At 35.6% G+C, this 23,397-nt stretch overlaps 1 protein-coding gene across 3 annotated transcripts in view; it reads right to left on the bottom strand.

Annotated features, from left to right (window-relative positions):
• The window catches only part of NUP98 (nucleoporin 98 and 96 precursor), an 86,240-nt gene that overhangs the window by 49,531 nt on the left and 13,312 nt on the right, over positions 1–23,397 (bottom strand). The window contains exons 3-12 of one of the 3 annotated variants that reach the window (XM_055548938.1): positions 23,128–23,229; positions 22,841–23,017; positions 21,201–21,340; positions 19,566–19,673; positions 18,346–18,526; positions 16,885–17,045; positions 16,600–16,737; positions 14,910–15,048; positions 8,017–8,109; positions 1,621–1,761 (exon numbers count right to left, since the gene is read on the bottom strand). In XM_055548938.1, coding sequence (XP_055404913.1) covers positions 1,621–1,761; positions 8,017–8,109; positions 14,910–15,048; positions 16,600–16,737; positions 16,885–17,045; positions 18,346–18,526; positions 19,566–19,673; positions 21,201–21,340; positions 22,841–23,017; positions 23,128–23,229 — 1,380 coding nt within the window. The remainder of the gene's footprint in view (positions 1–1,620; positions 1,762–8,016; positions 8,110–14,909; positions 15,049–16,599; positions 16,738–16,884; positions 17,046–18,345; positions 18,527–19,565; positions 19,674–21,200; positions 21,341–22,840; positions 23,018–23,127; positions 23,230–23,397) is intronic. The other 2 variants (XM_055548939.1, XM_055548940.1) reach the window with 2 other exon arrangements.

Genomic DNA, 23,397 nt, shown 5'->3' with positions numbered 1-23,397 from the left:
TCACAGAAATTTCAGAAGAGACAATCCTAAACGTTTGTGGGGGTGGGGGGAACAAGTTTCAGAAAGGCAGGAAACTTACCAATAACGGTTAACTCAAGAAATACAGTCAAAATTCTGAGGGTGAATTACTTTCACACCAGAGTTTCATAATAAGTGTATGGAACAAATGAAGATGTTTTCAGAACTGTAAGCAGTCAAAGTTTATCTTTCATATAACTTTAACTTGAAGATACATTCCAGAAAATTTAGGAAATAAAGAGAAAAAACCTATATCCAAGACATATCAGTTTCCAGTGAGTAGATGTGAAGGGACTATCCCAGAGCAATGCTGAAGGCCTAGGTAGTAAACAGAGTTCATATTGCTACAGGACAGAGAGACTAAAGAATGAGGTAAAAGAATTCTGGTACCACCCTTAAGAATGTGGACTAATGTAAGGCGATATGGGTGAGTAACACAAGGAAAAAAAAATAATTAGAAGTTCCAGGAGAAATAAATAGCTGTATGAGAATAACTTATGTGGCTAAGTAGCAATGTTTTCATAGTTATAATAAAATGCTGTGTTCCTTTACAACTTTTATTCTTTCCTCAAAGAAAAGAAGACAGGAAGTATTAGGAGAAAGTACTTTATTAATACAAAAATATAAAAAGGGCAAAGAAATGAGAGAAAAAGAAGGGTAAGGAAGGGTACTATTAGCCTTACTTGATCATGGAGACTCAAGAAATACTATCTCCTAGTTGACAGACTAAGAAAAGTATGTAGGGACATAGCTTAAATTTGCAAAGGCTTCTCAAAATGTGCAACATGAGGATTATACCTCTCCTTCATCCATCTCAGTTACTCCATATCTGCCAGGTGATATCAGTTTCTTATTTTTGGTAAAACATAATTTTCTTTAAAATAAGGTATTTAAGGGACTTCCCTGATGGTCTAGTGGTTAAGACTCTGAGGTTCCAATGCAAGGGATGCAGGTTCAATACCTGGTCAGGGAACTAAGATCCCACATGCTACACTGTGTGGCCAAGAAAATAAAAAAATAAAGAAACAAAAGGAAATCGACAATTAAAATAAAAAAAAAAAAAACAACAAGATGTGTAACTCACAAAGTAAGTTAATTTTAAGTTAGAAATAATAATAAAGTGGCAGGCAGACATCACAAAAACTGGGAGGGGATATTCAAATGAATGAAATACGAAAAACTTTAATAGATAAAACTTCAGGAATTCAGTACACATAGATATACTGGGAGAAGTGAATACAGAACAGAGGTGGATCAGTGAGTTACATTCTCATCTATCATTAACAAGTTGAATATATGTAGACTTAAGCAAAATACAGCAATATAAACACATCACTTACAGATATGAATTTATTTATACACCAGATCAATTAAAAGCTGCAACAAAAGTGGTTTCTTTGGGGGCGTAAGACTAGAAGTGAGGAAGCAGGCAAAACCAGGATCTATTGTTAAGTCCTTCCACATTACATGATTGTTTTATGACTTGTATGTATGTACAGCTTAAGGAAGGACGGAAGAGGGTAGCATGGAAATTCAAGTCAGCAAGTTAAGTATTAGCAAGAAATAAACCGTGAAAAACCTTCTAAAGTGACTGACACTTACCTACTGGGGCCTGGGGGGCTCCAAAGCCCAAAGTGGCTGTCGTTGTATTAAATCCAGGGGCCCCAAAGGCTCCTGTACCAAGGGGCCCTCCGAGCTTAGGTTGGTTGTTCCCAAACAAAGATGCCTGTCCAGCACCAAGAGCTATGGAGACAAGAGGAAAGAAAAAGCGCCACAGAGGATCCTTTGAATGTTATGTCAGAGGTCAGTTACTTAAAAATATAATACATTTGGAAACTTCATAATAACCACACATTTCAACAAAAAAAGCTAATACAGTAAATGCTACCTATATGCCAGGCACTGTTCTGAGATAGATATGTCAGAGGCAAAATACTTAACCTCTCTGTGCTTCAGCTTCCTCAACTATAACATGAGATAATACATAACTTAGATATTTATCCTAAGATTAAAATAATACACATATATTAAGCATTTAGGAATCTGGTAGAGACTAACATCCACTAAATATTAGCTACTATCATATCATTTAACCTTTACAAATCTGAAATAGGAACTATTATCCCCATTTTCCAGGAGAGAAAATGGAAGGTTTAATAAATTAGTTCAAAGTCACAAATGTTGTAAGTGGTGAAACCAAAGTTCAAACCTCAATGCATCTGACAATCAGCCAGGGCTCTTAACTGCTACTGTATAGTAAAAACAGATTTGTAAAGAATTTTTAAAATTGTCATTTCTCCTTAAATTTCAGCATCTGCAAATCAAAACATTCAACTGAACCAATTAAAGCCTAATGAATCGTGTTTATGAACTGTGTTGTTGATAGTGATTTTAAAGTGTAAAATGGGGAGAATTCAGTTTTTTAATAAGCTATTGGCATAAATCAAAGGTACTTTTCCACTAGCCTGCCACTCTCAAAAAAGTTACAGTTATTGGCAATTTGGAAGATCTGAAGTTCCTTTCAACATATCAATGCTTCCTTACAGAGATATGGTTTACCAGGAAAATCACTTCAAACATATTTACTTGGGATATCAAAAATATCGAATGGAAACAGCTGTGAGATGCAACCAGAAAAAAGGACAGGCAGTTTTACACAGAGAAGCATACAATATAAATTAATGAGGGTGACTCCAAAATGAACAAAACATTCTCTAACTGTTCAACCTCATTAATAATGTTAAGAAGATAACAATACAGCAATGGGATTATTTCATCTTTAAAAACCCAGTTTTGAAACAGGGAATAAGACTTAACCCATTAGAAATTGGTGAAAATCCGAAGAAAAACTAAAAATATATTATTCCTTCAAAGGACATAGCTTACAGCAAACATTTCAGGATTCTTCCCCTACCCACCCCCCCAGGTAACAAACACCTCCTTACCCCTAAATAAAAGCTTAGATAAAACCTGAATATATAAAATGGATAAAAATTTCTGTTCTGGATGGGTGTGTATTTGCATTAGCCCTGAAGGAAGAATCAGGAAACAGTCTAAAAATCACTGTATTTCAGTAAAGCCTACAAAATAATAAAAATGCATAATTAAAGGACTTACACAAGTTGAGGGATACTCTGATGGGATAGTGTCAATTTATGAAATGTGTCATATTCCTGATTTGTTGTAGGAATCATAAGGAAGATATACTGGGGGCACCATGGTAACAGTGTTCTTAAAAACTCCAAGTATGCTCAAGGAATAAGTAAAAATATATTCCTTTGAGACCTTCTAATGAATGTCAGAATGTAATTATATATATAAGAATGTCAGAACATATTAGCTTTGGGTAGATTATTTTGTATATCTTAGTCTAACAAACTTTACTAAATCCCACATAGTAGGAGAGTGGGTTTGATTCCTGGGTCGGGAAGATCCCCTGGAGAAGGTAATGGCAACCCACTCCACTATTCTTGCCTGGAGAATTCTATGGATAGAGGGGCCTGGCAGGCTACACTCCAGGGGTCGCAAAGAGTCGAACACAACTGAACGACTAAAACACACACACCCCTTTAAACTTATCACTACTTCATGGAAAATATTAAACACTAAAACTCCTTAGTAATATTAATAAGCAATTACCAAGAAAATGGCATACTACTGATATCCCAGTGAAACAGTTACTATCCCTGTGAAACAAGAAATGGACCCACCCATAATTTAATGAGTGTTCCTTAATCTGAGCACACTGGGAGAAAAAAAAATTCATGTCAAAGAATACTATAACATTTTATACTGACTGGTCACTTAAATCTAAGTGTACAAAAAATTTATGTATTTGGACATTTAAGGTTTCTACAGCCTACTAGTCATGAAGTACCCAAACGCCTAAGTTACATGAAAATGTACTTCTGTTGAGGAGTGAGTTTGAAGCTCTATCACTCAAAGCAAGAAGCTATATAAGAATACCCATTTAGCTAGCTGAGTTCAGTTGTTCAGTCACGTCCAACTCTTTGCGACCCCATGAACTGCAGCACGCCAGGCTTCCCTGTCCATCACCAACTCCTGGTGTTTGCTCAAACTTATGCCCATCAAGTTGGTAATGCCATCCAACCATCTCACGCTCTGTCATCCCCTTCTCCTCCTGCCTTCAATCTTTCCCAGCATCAGGGTCTTTTCTAAGCAGTCAGTTCTTCGCATCAGGTGGCCAAAGTATTGGATTTTCAGCTTCAGCATCAGTCCTTCCAATGAATATTCAGGACTGATTTCCTTTAGGATGGGCTGATTGGATCTCCTTGCAGTCCAAGGGACTCTCAAGAGTCTTCTTCAATACCACAGTTCAAAAGCATCAATTCTTTGGTGCTCACCTTCCTTAACAGTCCAACTCTCACATCCATACATGACCACTGGAAAAACCACAGCTTTGACTAGACAGACCTTTTTCAGCAAAGTAATATCTCTGTTTTTTAATATGCTGTCTAGGTTGGTCATAGCTTTTCTTCCAAGGAGCAAGCGTCTTTTAATTTCATGGCTGCAGTCACCATCTGCAGTGATCTTGGAGCCATCAAAAATAAAGTCTCTCGCTGTTTCCATTGTTTCCCCATCTATTAGCCATGAAGTGATAGGACAGGATGCCACAATCTTAGTTTTTTAAATGTTGAGTTTTAAAGCAACTGTTTCACTCTCCTCTTTCACATTCATCAAGAGGCTCTTTAGTTCTTCTTCACTTTCTGCCATAAGGGTGGTGTCATCTGAATATCTGAGGTTATTGATATTTCTCCTGGTAAGCTTTGATTCCAGCTTGCACTTCATCCAGCCCAGCATTTCGCATGATGTACTCAGCATATAAGTTAAATAAGCAGGGTGACAATATACAACTTTGACGTACTCCTTTCCCAATTTGGAACCAGTCTGTCGTTCCATGTCCAGTTTTAACTGTTGTTTCCTGACCTATATACAGGCTTCTTGGGAGGCAGGTAAGGTGGTCTGGTATTCCCATCTCTTTAAGAATTTTCCACAATTTATTGTGATCCACACAGTCAAGGCTTAATGTTTCCTTCAAACATGGGAAATGTTGGTAAAGAACATTTCCAACTGCTGATATGATAGCTGATAGCTCAGTTGTTAAAGAATCTGCCTGTAATGCAGGAGACCCCAGTTTGATTCCTGTGTTGGGAAGATCCGCAGGAGAAGGGACAGGCTACCCACTCCAGTATTCTGGCCTGGAGAATTACATGGACTATATATAGTCCATGGGGTTGCAAAGACTCAGACACAACTGAGTAACTTTCACTTTCCCTAAAACATAGTCCATAGCTACAATGTTATTCTAATTGTGATATCATGCAATGCAGAATTCACTAATGAGGGTACGCATACCTAATAGTGTCTAGACACATTCCTCTCAAAGACAAAAGCCTGCTTTAGCAGATGTAATCATCAAAGAATTTCAATAGTGTGTACTCAGTGATCACAACTCTTGTTTCCCTACATCATCTACTGGTGCTATGATTAGGGGTGTAAAGTTCTTTATTGATTGTATTTGGTTTTTAGTTTCTATGGGCAAGGCATCAATTAGGACTATGTAACAGCAATGAAAATAAGATTCACTGTCTGTGAGGCTCAACTGTTCAAGGAAAACCAAATATATTCAAACAAAGAAAAAGACTGAGATATTACATTACTGTGGAACAGAAGACAACAGCATCAAGAAAAGACTTTTAGACCACTTTATAATCTTGTACTACAGAATAAAGTACTGCAAATCATAGTCTGCAAGACCCAGAAACCAAAGTGGAGAGAATGACAACTTTTGACCACATAAAAATAAAACTGGTACATTAAGATACCATAAACAAAAAATTAAACAATAAAGACAGAGTGGAAATATCTGGTAACAGACATTGGAGTAGCACCTTACCCAAGCTTAGGTTTAAAGTTCATAAACTAGAGTCAAAACTACCTTGAAAAAGCCCACACTAAAGCTAACCTTTCCTCTGGGATTAGACAAGAACACTGATGTCAGAAGTTATATTCTGCTTAAGTTTAAGGAACACATTGTACAAAACCCCACAGATTTTCAGTTTTCATTTCTTGCAAAATATATGTTGTGGAATTTGAGTAAGCTCAAAAGCTCAAAAAGTTTTCCATACAACCAAAAAGATTTAATATCCACAATATATAAAACATTATCAACAGTAAACAAAGATCAAATATAAATAGAGAACTGAAAGATGCAAACAGCCAGTAAACATACACAAAGGTATCCCTCACTGGTAATCAGCACAGTGCAAATTAGAACCACCTTTCACTATCATTCACACAAAGATGAAGAAAACAAACAACATGGAAAGTGTATGAAAAAGGGAGCATTTTTATAAAATATGAGCAAAAATGCAAACTGGCATTCTTTGTGGAAGGCAAATTAAGATTAGCAAGACTGACCAAAATTCAAAAATATGTGTCTCTTCTGACAATTCCCAATTCAATCCTAGAGTAACAGTACCATACACAAAATTACATAACACAGATCTTCACTACCTCACTGCTAATAAAATCAAATAATTCAAATGACCATCAACAGGAGAAAAGTCAAACAAATTATGGTACATGTAACTACTCATGTGTTGTGTGTGTGTGTGTGTGTATATATATGTATACAATGGAACACTTAATACTTATTTTTAAAGAAATGAGTTAGATCTACATATACCAATCCAAAGAAAAATATATGCCCAAAATGTCATGGGAAATGAAAAAAAAAAAAAAGAAAGAAACAAACAATACAGAATAAGGAAGCTGCTTTCAGTTTGAAACATTTTTGACCACAGCACATAATATGAAACACACTGAGACCCAAAACACATACATATATAAAACTAAAAGTTAAATCAATATTTAACCTTGCAATATACAATGATTTTAAAATTCTAGTTCATTTTAAAGAATGCTGGTTGCAATCAACTACATTAATATTATATCACCTGATATATCTCAGCCTTTGGTTTAAAAAACACTGGTATAGGACATGGCTTCCTTTCAAGAATATCACAAAAATTCTCTATATCAAACACATACAGCATACAAACATACATGTGTGTATACACATATATGAAAAGTGTATATAAAGAAGTCTGACAATATACATGCCAAACATTCAATAGCTGTTACTTCACTATTGAAAAGTGTGGGCTTTTCATGTTACTTCTGTTACTGACTTTTTAATACCTTATATCTTTTATTTTAAAAAGAAAACAAAGGGAAACAGTTCAGAGTACAAAATGAGGTTCTATTAACAAGGAGATGACAGATAACTGGACAATAGAAGTAGAGACCACAGAAATACATGATTTGCAACTAAGTGACTCACCTATGGTCAGATGAATTGGGGAAGTAGACAAAACTATATGCTTAAATCACCCTGTAAGCACTTATTCATTTTATGACCATCACCCTCTCCAACTGTTTAAAACAGCTGGGCAGGTAGAAGGAACAACGTCTTCAAAGGCATTGAAAAACAATTATCAATGGCAGGAATGGAGACAAAGGCTTGACATTTTAGCTCTATAACAAAGTGAGAAGAATGGAAAAGCATGCACAGACCTTGCAAAACCTTAATCTATATATTAATTATTTCAGCATGTGCTCTTACTGCTGCATTATTATTAGGGTAATAAAGCTTACTTAACTAACAGTTCAGGGTCTCAGGGACTTGTCATCATACTGACAGGTCTCACATTAAGTACTGAAAATCCCAGGGAGACCAGGACTATCAGAGAACATTTTGTAGAAAAGGAATGAATATTCAGCTTCTAAGATAAATGAGCCAGTTTTTAAAGCCCGGTAAATAAAGCATATGGGAATGTTTTATAAATCTGTTTGTGAAAATGAAAATCTATAGGCCTCTTATTTTCATACATATGATGAAACGAAAGGCTTAAGTTCCAGCAGTTGGAAAGCCAAGTTGTGTCACTTGCTGAGTCTCCTGGTACAATCCCTTACCTGTTCCAAATCCTGCGCCAAGCCCAGTCCCCAGAGTGCCAGGTCCTGGTTTACTTCCAAAAATACTATTCCCACTGGTATTTGTGCCGAATCCTAGGAGGACACAAGAGTGAGTAGACTGTACTTTAACACAATTCTCAATTTCCTGTACAAGGGAATTTAAAACAAAGCAGTCTGACCGTAAGTTTTGCATCCTTTCATTTTTTGGCATTTAGAAATCTTAAATGGCAGGCTAATTTAAGTTAAAAATTTTTTTTGATAACCATAAATAGACCCCAGTCTTCCTATTTACTTAATTACATTTTAGACTTAATTCAGTATGGGATAATACCTGATATTAAAGCAAAGTGATTGTGCTTGAGCTTGGGGAACATTCCCTTTGTAAGACTCAAAGCCTCCATTGTTCTTTTTAAATTTAGTTAATTTATTTGGCTGCCTCAGGTCTCAGTTGTAGCTTGACATGTGGGATTCTTAGTTCCCTGACCACAGATCAAACCCACATCCCTGGACCACGAGAAAAGTCCTCTCAAAGCCTCCATTCTATGCTTCATGCTTAATTAATAGAAGAAGAAAAATAATTCCCTCAAATTTTCACTGAAAAATAAGACAGTCAACCAAGACACTTCACTGAACCTAAAGATTCTCGCTAAGATTACCTATAAAAATCTCTACAGCAGGCTCTGTTTTGAACAGATGGACCTTGTATGGATAGTAATGTGTGGCTGTAATCACACATTGAGAAGCTTTAATGGTGTCAATTTCAATCAGCTTATAGGAGCACACAAGAACTCAGCTAGCTAACAGTCAAAAAGAGATAATGAATAATATCTATGAATAACTTTGAGTTGAATTATTTCATTATCAGAGGTGATGGAGAGCTGAACCAAACCATTCTTTCACTGAGACCCACTGTTTAAAGAAAATCCTGTGATTCCCTTCTAAAATCCACAGGTCTTCCCAAAACGACATGTACATATCACACCTCTGCTGCTATTATTTCTCCTTTGTTCACTTATGTCCACACCTTCTGTGTTCCTTTTGGAGCTAAACATCGACAAAACAGCTAATGAACATACCATTAATTTCTTTTGATAAGAGGGAAAAACTAACCACTAGCCAGCAAGATCTGCTTATGAAACATTTGAAGTCTTTTATAAAGGTATCATGGAGGTGAACAAGTTCAAAACACATTAGAAAAAAGTGTTTTGGAATATATATCAGTATCACCAACTAAGAATATTTTACTGTGTCATGTCAGTTTTGAATTTACATCTAAATTAAAAATGCAACAAAAAAAGTTTAAACTTTTTTAAAAAGTTTAATTTAAAACTTTTTAAAAAGTTAAAAAAAAAACTTTTAATTTAAAAGTTTTTTAAAAACATTTCTAATGTCATTTAAAAATCCAAGCAAGTAATCTGACATACTTCAAATATATTTAATTCATGCATTCATTAAATCTTTTCAATTGTCTTAATAGCTATGCCACAAAAATGGAGTACTGCCTGCTCAAGCACAATCAATTTTCTTTAAAGAAAAACAAAACAAAACAACCAGAATATGTATTGGAGATGTTGTTTTCCTGAGTTAAAATTTTACCAAAAAAGATCTTCCAGTCCCATAAACAGCAGAAAACAAGATACTTGTGAACTACCTCAAACCCACAAGGAGGGAAATAAGTCCCAACTTACACTGTTTATACCACACATTTCCACAGATTCTCACTGACAAAGGTTTATCAACTCAGTTATTTCAAAACAACTTTAAGTTAAAATTAAGAACAATTTATCAACAATCAGTTAATTTACAACAGAAGAGCCAAGAACACAATGGAGAAAGGACAGTTTCTTCAACCAATGGCACTGGGAAAACTGGACAACCACACATAAGAGAATAAAACTGGACCATTATCTTACACCATAAACAAAACGGATTAAAGACCTGAACACAAGATCTGAAATCATAAAACTCCTAGAAGGAAGCATAGGGGGTAAATTCCTCTATATCTGCCTTGGTCATGATTCTTGGATCTGCCACTACAAGCAAAGGCAACAGAAGAAAAATAAATAAGTGGGACTATAACTAAAAAGCTTCTGCACAGCAAAGGAAACTACAACAAAATGAAAAGGCAATCTACTGAATGGGAGAAAATATTTGCACATCATATATATGATAAATGGCTAAAATTCAAAACTACATAAAGAATTCACACAACTTAATGGCAAAAAATCCAATTAAAAAAATGCAATGAGGACAGGAACAGACGTCTTTCTAAATACTACATACAGATGACCAACAGGTACATGAAAAGATGCTTAACATAGCTAACCACCAGTGAAATGCAAATCAAAGCCAATGACATCACCTCACCGTTGTCAAAACGACTACTACCTAAAAAGACAACAAATAATAAGTGCTGGTGAGGAGAAGGAAATGGCAACCCACTCCAGTGTTCTTGCCTGGAGAATCCCAGGGACGGGGGAGCCTGGTGGGCTGCCGTCTATGGGGTCGCAGAGAGTCAGACACGTCTGAAGCGACTTAGCAGCAGCAGCAGTATTTAACTCTTAACCTCTTCACACTCTAATATACTAACTGAAAGTGGAAGTTCTCTGTGTTGGGATTATTCAAGGACCTTGTTCGTTCTTCGGTATTTTTTTATAGCTTTAAATATTTTTAATAACAACTTTATTGAGATGTAATTCACACACCAAAAAATTAATCCATTTAAAATGTACACTTTAGTACATTTTTAGTTTTTAGTATATCCACAAAGATGTGCAAAATCACCACGATCGATTTTAGAACATTTCTGTTCTAAATTAGGGGTGGGGGGGTGCTATCTGACCTAGTACAGTACCCATTAGCAGCTGCTCTTCATATCCCCTCAACACCCCCACTAACCCCAGGGCAAGCAGCAATCTATGTTGTCTCTATGGATTTGCCTATTCTGAACATTTTATATAAATGAAATCATACAATAAAAAAAAAAGTAAGTGCTGGTGAGATTGTGGAGAAAAGGGGGACCCTTCCTACAATGTTGGTGGGAATGTATGGTGCAGCCATGATGGAAAACAGTATAGTATGGAAGGTTCTCAAAAAATTAAAAATAGAACTACCATACAATTCAGCAATTCCACTCCTGGGTATATACCCAAAGAAAACGAAAACACTAATTTGAAAACAAATATGTACCTCAATATTCACAGCAGCATTATTTACTATAGCCAAGATATGGAAGCAACCTAAGTGCATATCAGTGGATGAATGGGTAAAGAAAACATGGTATATATGTGTAACAAAATATTGTTTAGCCACAAAATACAAAGAAAACTTTGCATCTGTGTAAAATGGAGAGACCTTATGGGCATAATGCTACGTGAATTAAGCAAGGCAAAGAAAATCAAATATAAATAAGTGACACAAGACAAAGACAAGTGTTCTCACTTATTTGTGGAATCTTAAAAAACAAAATCACCACCAACAAAAATAAGCTCACCAATACAGAGAATAGATAAGTGGTTGCCAGAGGCAGAGGGTGGGTGATAGGCAAAATTGGTGAAGGAGAGTCAAAAGGGGCAAACTTAGAGCTATAAAATAACTCCTGGGATTTTAAGGCATAGCATGCTGACTATAGTTAAAAATACTGCACTGCATATGTGAAAATTGCTAACAGGGTAGGTATATATGGCTTTTCCAGTAGTCATGTATGGATGTTAGAGTTGGACTATAAAGAAAGCTGAGTGCCGAAGAATTGATGCTTTTGAACTGTGGTGTTGGAGAAGACTCTTGAGAGTCCCTTGGACTACAGGGAGATTAAACCATCCTAAAGGAGCCCTGGATTTCCTAAAGGAAATCAGTCCTAAATATTCATTGAAAGGACTGATGCTGAAGCTGAAACTCCAATACTTTGGCCACCTGATGTGAAGAACTGACTCATTGGAAAAGACCCTGATGCTGGGAAAGACTGAAGGTGGGAGGAGAAGGGGATGACAGAGGATGAGATGGTTGGATGGCATCACTGACTCAATGGACATGAGTCTGAGTAAACTCTGGGAGTTGGTGATGGACAGGGAGGCCTGGTGTGCTGCAGTTCATGGAGGTGCAAAGAGTTGGACACGACTGAGCGACTGAACTGAAGAGAATAGGAGATCTTAGAATTTTCATCATGAGAAAAAATTTCTATTGATGATAGATGTTACTTAGACTCACTGTGGTAAACATTTCACAATATATACAAATATTTGACTATTACATTAAACATCTGAAATGTAATGTCTATGTATCAATTTTTTTAAAAGCTTAAAAAAGATCAGATGTTTATGTACAAATAACTCAAACCTTACCCATGTAGCATGAATAACCAATAATTTACTCAAAGCTCCAGGAGTTGATGGACAGGGAGGCCTGGCATGCTGCGGTTCATGGGGTCGCAAAGAGTCGGACACAACTGAGCGACTGAACTAAACTGAACACTCAAAAGATCAATACTCAAAAGATCTTCAACCTAACTTGCTCACCAGTGCTGACATCCTGCCTGTAATTTCTCTCCTTTAACTATTCCTTTCATTCAGAAACTGACACTGTCATATACTCAATCTTAAACTAGTCCTTGTTAGGAATAATTACTAAGAAAAGGAACAGATGACTCTAAAGAATGACTTAAGAGTGTGGCAACATCAATTGTAGCAAGTATTCCAAACTTTTAAACTCTGGATTTATCATTACCATAATGAAACACAATCCCATACTGGGTAACATGCAACGAACAATGATATAACAATGCAACAAATCTTTGTGCAACCTTATTCCATTTCCAGATTTGTTATATGACTTATTTCCAAATCAGAAGAATATCTCTGCACACAACATCAAATTGACAGCTTCCCAAGACAAGAGGAATATCAAAGAAAGTCTCACTTAGATCTGGATCCCTCTAGGGTGGTAATGGAATGATTAAGTTCACCCAAGAGTAAAACAAAACCTGTTACCCTGCAATCTGTATTTCTTGGGAGTCTTTCCTCTCAGGGCTTATTCATTAATAAACTCTTAGTGGGCACCTACTCTATGCCAGGCACTAGGTCAGCATTAAGGATTAAAAAAAAAAAAAAAAGGACAATTCAGCACATAAGTTAGTGAGGCACATCAAATAAAGATGAGAGTTTTCATTTCCAAATCAAGTAGTCTACACAAATACCTTGTCAGATAGAAGATATATTTAATTCGGAACATCAATAGTGCTACCAAAAAAACAATCATTTTCAAAGGGAACAAAATTACCTCTTAAGGGGGAGAAAAAAATCATAGATAAAATAGTTTATGCAGTTGGAGTGGGAGGGAGGTTCAAGAGGGAGGGCTACAACTGATTCAAGTTGTTGTATGGCAGAAACCAACATAATATTGTAAAGCAATTATCATCAATTAAAAATGGTTTATGGTCTTCCAAAGAGCCACAGTACATAAACAAATAACACAGAATATACGAGGTATTAAAATTTCATGAGGTGAGCATGAAAAAGGTCTACAAAGGATCCCTGGGGAAAAAGGTCTACAAAAGAGCCCTGGGGAAAAGGGAGTGACAGTGATTTAAAAAGGCTGAAAAACACTGATTTAACCCTTAAGTATCTTTCTCATCTTATTTCATAGATAAGAAACAAATACACAAAACTGATATCCATGCTAACCAAGTCCACTGTCTTAAGACCATTCTTTCATAGAGTACAGACAAAAAGGTAGAATGTCTATACGTAGAATGATAAGCATTACTAGGAGTGAATGAACAACTTCACTCTTCACACTTCACTTTATAACAATGAAAGGGGTTATAAAAATCAAATCAAATATTAATACATTAAGAACTGGTACCTGACAAAGATTTATCTATCCCCTTCACATAGCTCCTCTTTCTATGAAAACATATACCATTCCAGTGGATATTTAATGCAGCCTCTTTTTCCAATACAAGATCATTTAAAAAACTCACTGAAAAAATTTAACTGCTGACTTAAAGCAAATAACGATATGCTTGTACTCATCTCCCACTAGATATCCAGAGCCTAATGTTATGTCTGGTACATGAAATACTTTAAAGAAGTGTTTCAATCACTATTTCCTTTGGTAATGAAATGAACTTTCTATATTTAACTCAAAATATGGTGAATCTATTTGAAAACTTACTTAGATAGTTACAGTTAAAATAATAAAGTTTCTATTAAACAAATTAAAAAATTTCCAGCATATCTCTGAAGAGTAGTTTAAAGTTTGTTTTTCTGTCATTCAATCTTACCTGCTATTGTCCAATTTTTTTTCCAATGAATATGTATTCAAAATAAAACATTTTTGCCAACTATAGGAAAACTACTGAACAATCCCTCAAATCAGAAAGGCTTCAACTTTCAATAAGAATCATCAAATCTCAAAAAAACAACAAAACACAAAACAACAACAAAAAGTTTAAAAAGGATCATCAAATCTCATGTGTTCACTACCTTCCTATGTGAAAGAACTTGGTCTAAAACAATGTGTTATCTCAACCAAATGTGTTTCACTTTTTGTTTCTCAATTATTGATGAGGTAATCCAACGAAAATATTTTCTTATTTTGAAAATAATCTACCTCCATCAGAGAACCAACATTCTGCAAGATACCTCTACTGCATCCATTAAATATTCCATTTTATCCAAAGCAGAGAGTCAAAGAATGTAAGTTAAGGCAATTTGTATCTCTTCCAGGCATCTTAACCCAAGTCCTTGAGTTTAAGCTTTTCCATCTGGTAATCTCCTATCAAGCCAGAGCTTACCTGCGAATTTTAAAATATTCCCAATAATATGAATCAGGAGAATGATGTGTGGTATAGTCAGTGTAACTTTAAGAGAGTCAAACCTGCTTTTTGTATGTACCAAAACTGGAAGTGTTTGTATTGGTTCCTAAAGTCAGGGTTGGTTTGTTACCAAAGAGCCCGCCACTGGTTGTACCAAATGAAGGAGCACTGGTTGTGCTGGTTCCAAACGAAGTAAGCTTGTTATTTCCAAACAGGGTCTAAAAAGAACACAATACAGGAAAATTTTAAGTAGTATGTAACACATACTCTAAATAGTAAATAGATAAATCAGGTATACTGGACTGGGTCTGTGGTAAGGGAGAGAAGATGTCATAATTTTTATGAAAAAGGTATGAATAACGGTTCTTAGAAAAATATCTAATCTGAGCAAGATTAACAAAACAGAATGCTCCTAGCCTGAGAAATTAATGATAACGCCTCACCAAACATAGTATTTCAGTGAGACAAAGAAAAAAAAAAAAAGTAACAAGGCAATCAAATTATTTTTTACCTGGTAACAAAAATGTTATCATGTACTGAATATGCCAGCAGCAAGTTACAGTAAAAAATTTAAACAAGCTAAAACATGGATGAACCTTGAAAACATTATGCTAAGTAAAAGAAATCAGTCACCAAAGATGTGATTCCATTTACAGGAAATATACAGAATAGGTAAATACACACACAGTTGATCTGAACTGACTGGGGAAGATGAGAAGTGACTATTAATGGGGATGACATTTCTTTTTAGGGTGACAAATATGTTCTAAAATTGATTATGGTGATAGTTGCACAATCTGTGAATAAGCTAGAAACCACAGAATTTTAAACTTCAAAAGGGTGAATTGTACGGCAAGTGGATTATACCCCAATAAAGTTGTTAAAAAAATAAGAACTTTCTGAAGCATTTTTTAAAGATAATTTTCTCAATTTCTCACCTCAAATAAGATATAACAGATTTCAATCTCCATGAAAACCACCACATGATTTGGTGATTTTTTTTTTTAAAACTAGAGTCCAAAGCTTGTTGTAACGGACACATAATATAGACACCTAGTTTCTTTAAAAGGTATTTACTATTGTTTTTTAAGTCAAGTGTACTCCTAAATAGTAATGTCTTCCTTAAATGACGTAAAAAGAAAAAAAAATTCAGTTAAGCCTCCAGCAGCATGAAAACCTTAAGAATAAAATTTTAGTAACTTGATCAACACCAAAAATATATAACTAACGAATATGATACCAACTTATCACCCAAAACAGAAGGTAGAAAGAGGATTTTTTTCTTTTTTTTTAGAAACAGGAATTTAAAATGATCTGATTTTAAGGGCAAAAGCCTCTCAACTTAGACTCCACAATTTAACCAACGGGAGTGGTTAGTTCAGAAGAAACAAAGAAGTTTCAATAAGAACCTAGTTTCTGAAAATAAACCAATTATAAAGTTACCTATTTTTGGGTACTAAATAGCTTTCAGTTATTATCAGTATCAAGTCATACAATATTACTCCCCCAAAATACTCGAAAGACAGATTTTGCTTTTCTTAAATTCAGCATTCTTTTTTTTTTTTGGTGGGTTTTTTTTTTTGTTTTTTTGGCTGTGCCATGTGGCTTATGGGATTTTAGTTCTACAACAAGGGACTGCCTCCCCAAGCAGTGAAACCGAGTCTTAACCACTGGAGCACATGGAAATTCCCAAAAGACAAATTTTTCTTAGAAATTCCTTTAGCAGCTTTATATACATCTTCAGATTACAGCGAACTGTAAAAACCTACCGAACCAACAGCACCAAATCCAGTACTGGTCTGCCCAAAGAGACTAGCTCCTGTTCCAAATGCTGTCCCAGTGCTGGTGTTTGTAGCGGTCCCAAAAAGACCTCCTGGCTGTGAGGCTTGAGTTACTCCAAACAGACCCTGAAAAAGGTGATCTAGATTACAAGATATCCTAAAATAGTCAGTTGTCTTTAGAATATTAATAATAGTTGCCATTTTTCCAAGTTTATATGACAGATATATAGAAGCCTCATTACTTAGCTCTACAAATAAGACCTGTTTCCTTACCATGGTGTTGGTGCTTGGCTGTCCTAGTGTGCTGGTACTACCAAAGGAAAAACCAGTGGTCTGGGTGGTTGTGGGCTGGGCAAATGGTTTGCTGAAGAGGCTGGTAGTTTGATTCTGCTGGCCAAAGAGACCACCAGGATTTGTTCCAAATCCAGTTGTACCTTTCAAAAAAAATAAATGGGAAGGTTGGGGGGCTGGGCAGAATGCCAAGCCTCACAGTATCTAGTTTCTGCAATAGTTTGTTATTGATTACATACCTAAATTACCCTAAATTCATACTACTCAAACTGGATAACCACTTCATTTTTCATCCTCCTTCACCTAATTCCAGATTTGGTTCAGACTAATTCCTACAATAATACTCTGATCTTAAGAACCCAGTCTGGGCTAAGTAATCTTCCTTTGTGAGCTGACAGCTTTTTGTCTCTTTTACAAAGATAACACACTTATCTTTGGGTACTTTAACCTTGTTGGAGTAAGTTTTTCTTCAAAACAGGGGCTGTCTCTTTATAGCAATGTATCCAACATAGGATACAACACAATAGTAGCATTTAATGAATATGTGGCTAATCTAAATCAAAGAATACCAAAACTGAAAAGAATACAAACGCCACTTAAATATGTATTCATTTGTATATGTATCTCTATAGAAGAATATCTGCTTGTTTTTACAGAGGCAAACTGGTGACTAGAGGTAAAAAAAGGATGTTTGGTGATGTATTTTTTGAATTTTATATCATATATATGTATTACTTTCACAAAAGTAATACTTCTATAAAGTAATTTAGTAACCATCCTAGACTTCCCTCTTTCATATCCCACATCAAATCAGTCCATAAATAAATCTCCTCAGCTCTACATTCAAACTTGTTTCAGAATCTGGCATTTTTACCAATCACCCTTCTCTTCAAGTCACCATCACCTTTCATGTGGATAGAGCAACAGCTTTTCTAACTGACTTGTTTCCACCCTTGCCCCCATTCAACATGCTTAATACAGCAGTCTTCAGAATGATCCTTTATTCATAATCTTGTGCTTTACCTGAACCCTCTAATGGCTTCCAGACTCAATAATTCAAATCTTGACAATGGCCTACAAAGCCCTATGAAGTTCCTTACATCCTCCAGTACCTCCCCTTGTTCTCTTCTATTTGGCAAGATGATTTTTAGACTTCTAGTTTCCTCTGGCTGGAATTCCCCCAGAACTCTGTATAGCTTTATCTTTCATCTTCTTCAGACAGGTCACTGATCAAACTTCACCTATCAGTGAAGCCCTTCTTAACCATATACACTTAATACTATTATTTCTCCCCACCCATACAGACATATCAGGTATTTCCTATTCTTCAGGACCCCTGAATCATTTTTCTCCATAGCACTTAGACACAAAAATGACAATTATGTATTACTTTTAGTGGTTCATCTCTCCTCAAAAGGGCCAAATATGATGTCAAGTGCTTACTAGTTCCAAAGGCTGTTTTGTTCTGACCATATGCAAAACCTGAATTCGTTGTGGAAGAGCTGAAGAGTCCTGTTGCACTGGAGGTGGCTGGAGAAGACCCAAACAAGCCAGTCGTGGTACCTGCTCCCACCTGATTCTGTGGGCCTTTCCGGTTGGCCTGATAATCCTCTAAACGAAGCTCCTAGAGTAAGGGAAAACATTTTCCAAATCTATTCACAGTCAAAAAAATTATTTAGGAGACTAAAGATTTGAATTTAGTGTTCAGTTTCTATGTTCAAATAGGAACCATGATTTAAAAAACAGAAAACTATGGAATAACTTATTATAATTATAGAAAAATATTTTCAGTAGCATATAATGGACATTAAAATCCATACCATAATTACCATGAAAACTACAGGCCAAACAACCAACCACATCTTAATTTAATTTTCTTTTATAGACAATAATACTTTCATTTAGACAATAATCCTATCTACTTACAGCCCAAATGTGAAGATTAGCTGATTAAAAGATGGAGGATACTGAGAAATTCAGAAAACTTAGGAAAAGAAGCAACAAAGTTTAAGAGTTCTGTCTCACAAGTAAGTGTGTTTCTGTATACTCCAAAGAAGCAAGCACAATTTGGGATGCAGAAGACAATCAGAGATGACAGTTAAAATGTACAACAAACAATTACACAGCCATAATGAACAGCCTCATGCAAAATGGATAAACCTCACAATCTTGACAGACACACTTAAGAGCACACATGATTTATATAAAGTTCAAAAATGGGCAAAACATGGGCAGTCAGAATAGTGGTAACCTCTGGGAGGACTGTGACTTCTGGCAGGGCCAAAGGGGACATTAGGGATGCTGGTAGTGATTTGTGTCTTGATTTGGAGCCTGATTACATGGACGTATTCACTTAGTAAAATGTACTATGCTACATACTTATGAATTTGCCTGAGTTTACTAAAAACACATGCATGTGCATACACTGCCCAGAGTAGTATGAGGAACCAATCAGAGTAGACTATTTGTAAACTATACTGGTACATACAAGCTGAATATCATCCTTGTCTAAAATAACCCATAAATAATATATTAATTAAAAAAAAACTAGTTGATGTTAGTTTTTTACATAAATCCTAAAACATAATCAGAAACATTTGAAAAAGCTGCTCCCTAACAGAATCAAAAGGTTAGGGTGATACTCTGTAATGCATTTTACTGACCTCTAGTGACTTGCTTTCATATTCTTTCATAGCAGTAATACACTGGTGCTTGGTACTGATGTTAGTGCTAACTCCAGCTTTAACCATAGTATCAGTACCAGTTGGAGGCTGCAAAGGAAGATAAAAGTAAATCTGTTAAGTCTAAAGCAAATGCTTAAGTTCAAGCTTTATAACTCTACTCTCCCAGACACAATTCTTCAACTACTGAACTCTATAACCAGTCCCCTACGTCTTTTACTGAACAAGACAGTTTTAACAGCACTTGATTAAATACTCTGCATTTCTAATCTCATCTTTTATTAAGGTTATTGCGTAAGTCAATCTCAGTAACTGCTATCAAAAATTCAGAGAATAAAAAAAACCAACAAAAAAAACCCCAGAGATTAATCCCATAACCAAGCCATCCAATTATCTACTAAAATATACTTAATAATATATGATAAGGAAAGCTTTATCCAATTTACCCAATATATACATTTAACCTCTATTTCTGAGTTCTAATTCCTATTATGCTCTGAAGTGTCTGCTTTATGACTATCGTTGGATTTAAGAAATATGGAAGCCTGGTTTTTCCTCCTATAAGCTTATGAGGCAAAGGTACTAGTAACTAAAGATTCCTACTTATAATGACATTTTCTCAATTACTGTACTTTCCAAGAGACAACAGACAATATTTTTCACTATCATTTACATTTAACTTTAAATTCAAGATTCTAACTTCGGCAATATGAATTCACTACTTTGCCTAAGAAATTATTTTCTGGAGTAAATTTTAACAAGTTTTTCCAATCCCTATTTTTGCCAGATTTCCATTAGGCTAACTGCAGTGCCAGCCTATCCTAAGTATCTCCCAAGCAATCACATCAAGTGGTATCTTACATCAAGTGGTAGTCCATAGATTTTCATAAACAAAATCTTTCATTCTCTCTATCCAAATTCTCTCAAAAAAGTTGAAGAAAACACTAAACTCTATTGCCTCAATCTGCCATTTCAGCAACAAAAATTTTATTTCTAATTGGCACATAGAATACTGAGATATACCATATAGCTCCTTAAAGAGTCCTTACTTTCAATGATTTTTACTGTTTGCCCCATCATTCTTTATTTCTATAAAGAATTTTTGACCATTCAAAGGTCAATTATGAACTCTGTAAATACAAGTTGAACCTTGTACTAGTTTTTTCCCTTTTTGGCCATGGCATGATTTGCAGAATCTCAGTTCCCTGACCAGGGACTGAACCCAGGCCATGACAGTGAAAACCTGGAATCCTAACCACTAAGCCATCAGGGAACTCCTGATACTAGCTACTTTAATCAACCTTACAAATACAAATTTAACTGGTTTGATTATAATTCAAATATAAGCTATAATCTAGATTTATGTTTCATGACTTTCCCTGTCTTGTTATTTAGCTGTTAAGTCATACCGGACTCTTTTGGGACCCCACAGACGGTAGCCCGCCAGGCTCCTCTGTCCATGGGATTTACAACTATTACCAGATACTGTTCTTAACACATTTCAGGAAGAGTGAGACTAACCTATGCATAATTGGAAAGAGAGGAAATTTTATAATTCATCCTGCAAAAAAATATACAGGAGACAAAAATACTCCACAAAGACTGGAAAATACTTACGTTAAACTTAATAGTAGTCCCAGTAGGAGCAGCTGTAAAACTACTTGGCCCAAAGAGAGAGCCAGATGTGCTACCAAAAGGATTAGAGGTGGTATTTGTAGTTCCAAAAAGTCCCCCACTGCTGGTACTTGTTCCAAAATCTATAAATTACAAAGAAAAATGGGACGGTAACAGTAAAGAATGTAAGAATCTGTAAGCTATCTTGGAATTGGGCTGTGGCATTAGAGCAGCATTACTTTCAAATCTCTCAAGCAAGTACTTTCAAATGGATATTGTGCGCGCGCGTACACGTACACACACACACACACACACACACATACACATACACACACACAGTTAGTTCTAGGCTCAAAACTCTGAAGTAAAACAAAATCTGAATCTTTTAGTCAGCTAAGTGTCCATAAAGTCCTTCTTGGGCATACTCACACAACAAACTGAAAGAAACAGTATTCTGTTTCATCAAATATTTTATCTCATTTCTCTTGGTAAGACCATATGCTGAATGAACTTGTCTTCCTGACAATGTCTTATCACAACATTGAAACATACAAATGGTCCAATTAGGGTAATCAAACATATGTTAATACAAAATTTCACCCAGAAAAATAATTTAGAAAAATCAGTAGGCATGTTGATCATTTACAGAAGTAAATCTACTTTTCCCTAAAGCTGAGTTTTAAATAATTATGTAACAGAGAATGTAACTGCTATATAAGGAATATATTTTTCTAAATATAAAATATGACTTCTTTGTACCAGAAATAGCAGTAAGCAATACAAAGTTATATGCCAATACAATAAATCCTAATACCAAGTTAAGAGGAATGTTGATTTCTCACAAGCAGTCAACTATTTCTTTTCTAAAAACATGTCCTAAAACATAGTTTAAAGTAAACAGCCACATCTCTTTTGAATGTGTATTTTAGAATGCATTTTATACCATCATGGTTAAATATTTCAACATTCCCTCAAACAACTTTCCCTCAAACAACTTTCCCTTTATAAAATAATGATAGCTGATTAACTTACTCATTCTGCCATACTAGTGGCAGAATGGCATCAATTCACAGGGCACACCTGTGCAACTAGCAACGTTTTTGCCTCAAAGAATTGTGTGAAGTATCCCCGGGCTGCATTTAGACTTAAAGAGAAAGAAGCCACCAATTAAACAAATTGGCCATGGCTAAGGAATGGAGACATAACTATGTCACATCCAGTACTTATCATTTCTGCATTAGTCTCTTCAAACCAGAAGTGAAACAAAGGAAGAAGGTGCCTCTGATATGTATTATGGTTGACTACACACATTTTCCTTGAAATTCTTCCTTCTTGATACCTATGAAGTACTCTGACCTGGCCTTTCATCTTATTCTCTGGCCATTCTGTATCAGGTGCCTCTTCCTCTGCATATTCCTTAAACACTAGTCCTCCTCAGACTTCCATTCAGAGAGAGATGTACATAACCCCTTCCCTTTCAGCCTATTAAACTTTTCAATACATTTTGAAGTTTTCCTCTCCCCATGTTTTTGCTGTCTGGTGAGAAAAGGGGGTGGATGAACACAGGGAAAAGGGGAAGAGAGAACACATTCAATAAGAAAATCAAACTGTTAGAGGCAGAAGTCCAAAGATTTACTACTTACTCCCAAAGCCTGTTGGCTTATTTTGTGCAAAGGCATTGTTTTGGGATGAGAAGAGGCTGGTTCCTGTGCTTGCAGTTCCAAACAAGCTATTTGATGTTCCTGTTGATGTGCCAAACCCAAAGCCAGTGCTCGTGGAGGTAGCTGGCTGGCTAAATGAATTGGTACCAAATAAGCCTCCTGGAGAGAGAGGGGGAAAAAAAAAAAAAGAGTTACACAGATTGGAGTCACTAAATGAAATCCTATACCAGCTATGAATAAACCAATTGTATTCCAAATAAAATCCTTACCTGGCTTGGTCTGTGAATTTCCAAACAGGCCTCCAGTATTGTTGCTAGAACCAAATGCAGATGTTCCAAATGCCCCTCCACTAGTAGTGCCAAATCCAGTATCTGATAAAGCAAATTCCAGAATCAAAATAAAATCTAAACCAGGTCAATGTTTAAAAAAGTATTTCCTGGTCTGAAAATTAGTAACAAATTATAACTTTCTGATAAAAGAGCCAATTAATAACAGTAAGTACATTCTACTAAGGATCAGAAAACCAAGAAAACTCAAAA

This window comes from Bubalus kerabau, chromosome 15, assembly GCF_029407905.1.
Source record: "Bubalus kerabau isolate K-KA32 ecotype Philippines breed swamp buffalo chromosome 15, PCC_UOA_SB_1v2, whole genome shotgun sequence".
Classification (NCBI taxonomy): Eukaryota; Metazoa; Chordata; class Mammalia; order Artiodactyla; family Bovidae; genus Bubalus; species Bubalus kerabau.
The sequence above is the reverse complement of the archived record's forward strand: the minus strand, read 5'-3'. Positions and strand labels throughout refer to the sequence as shown.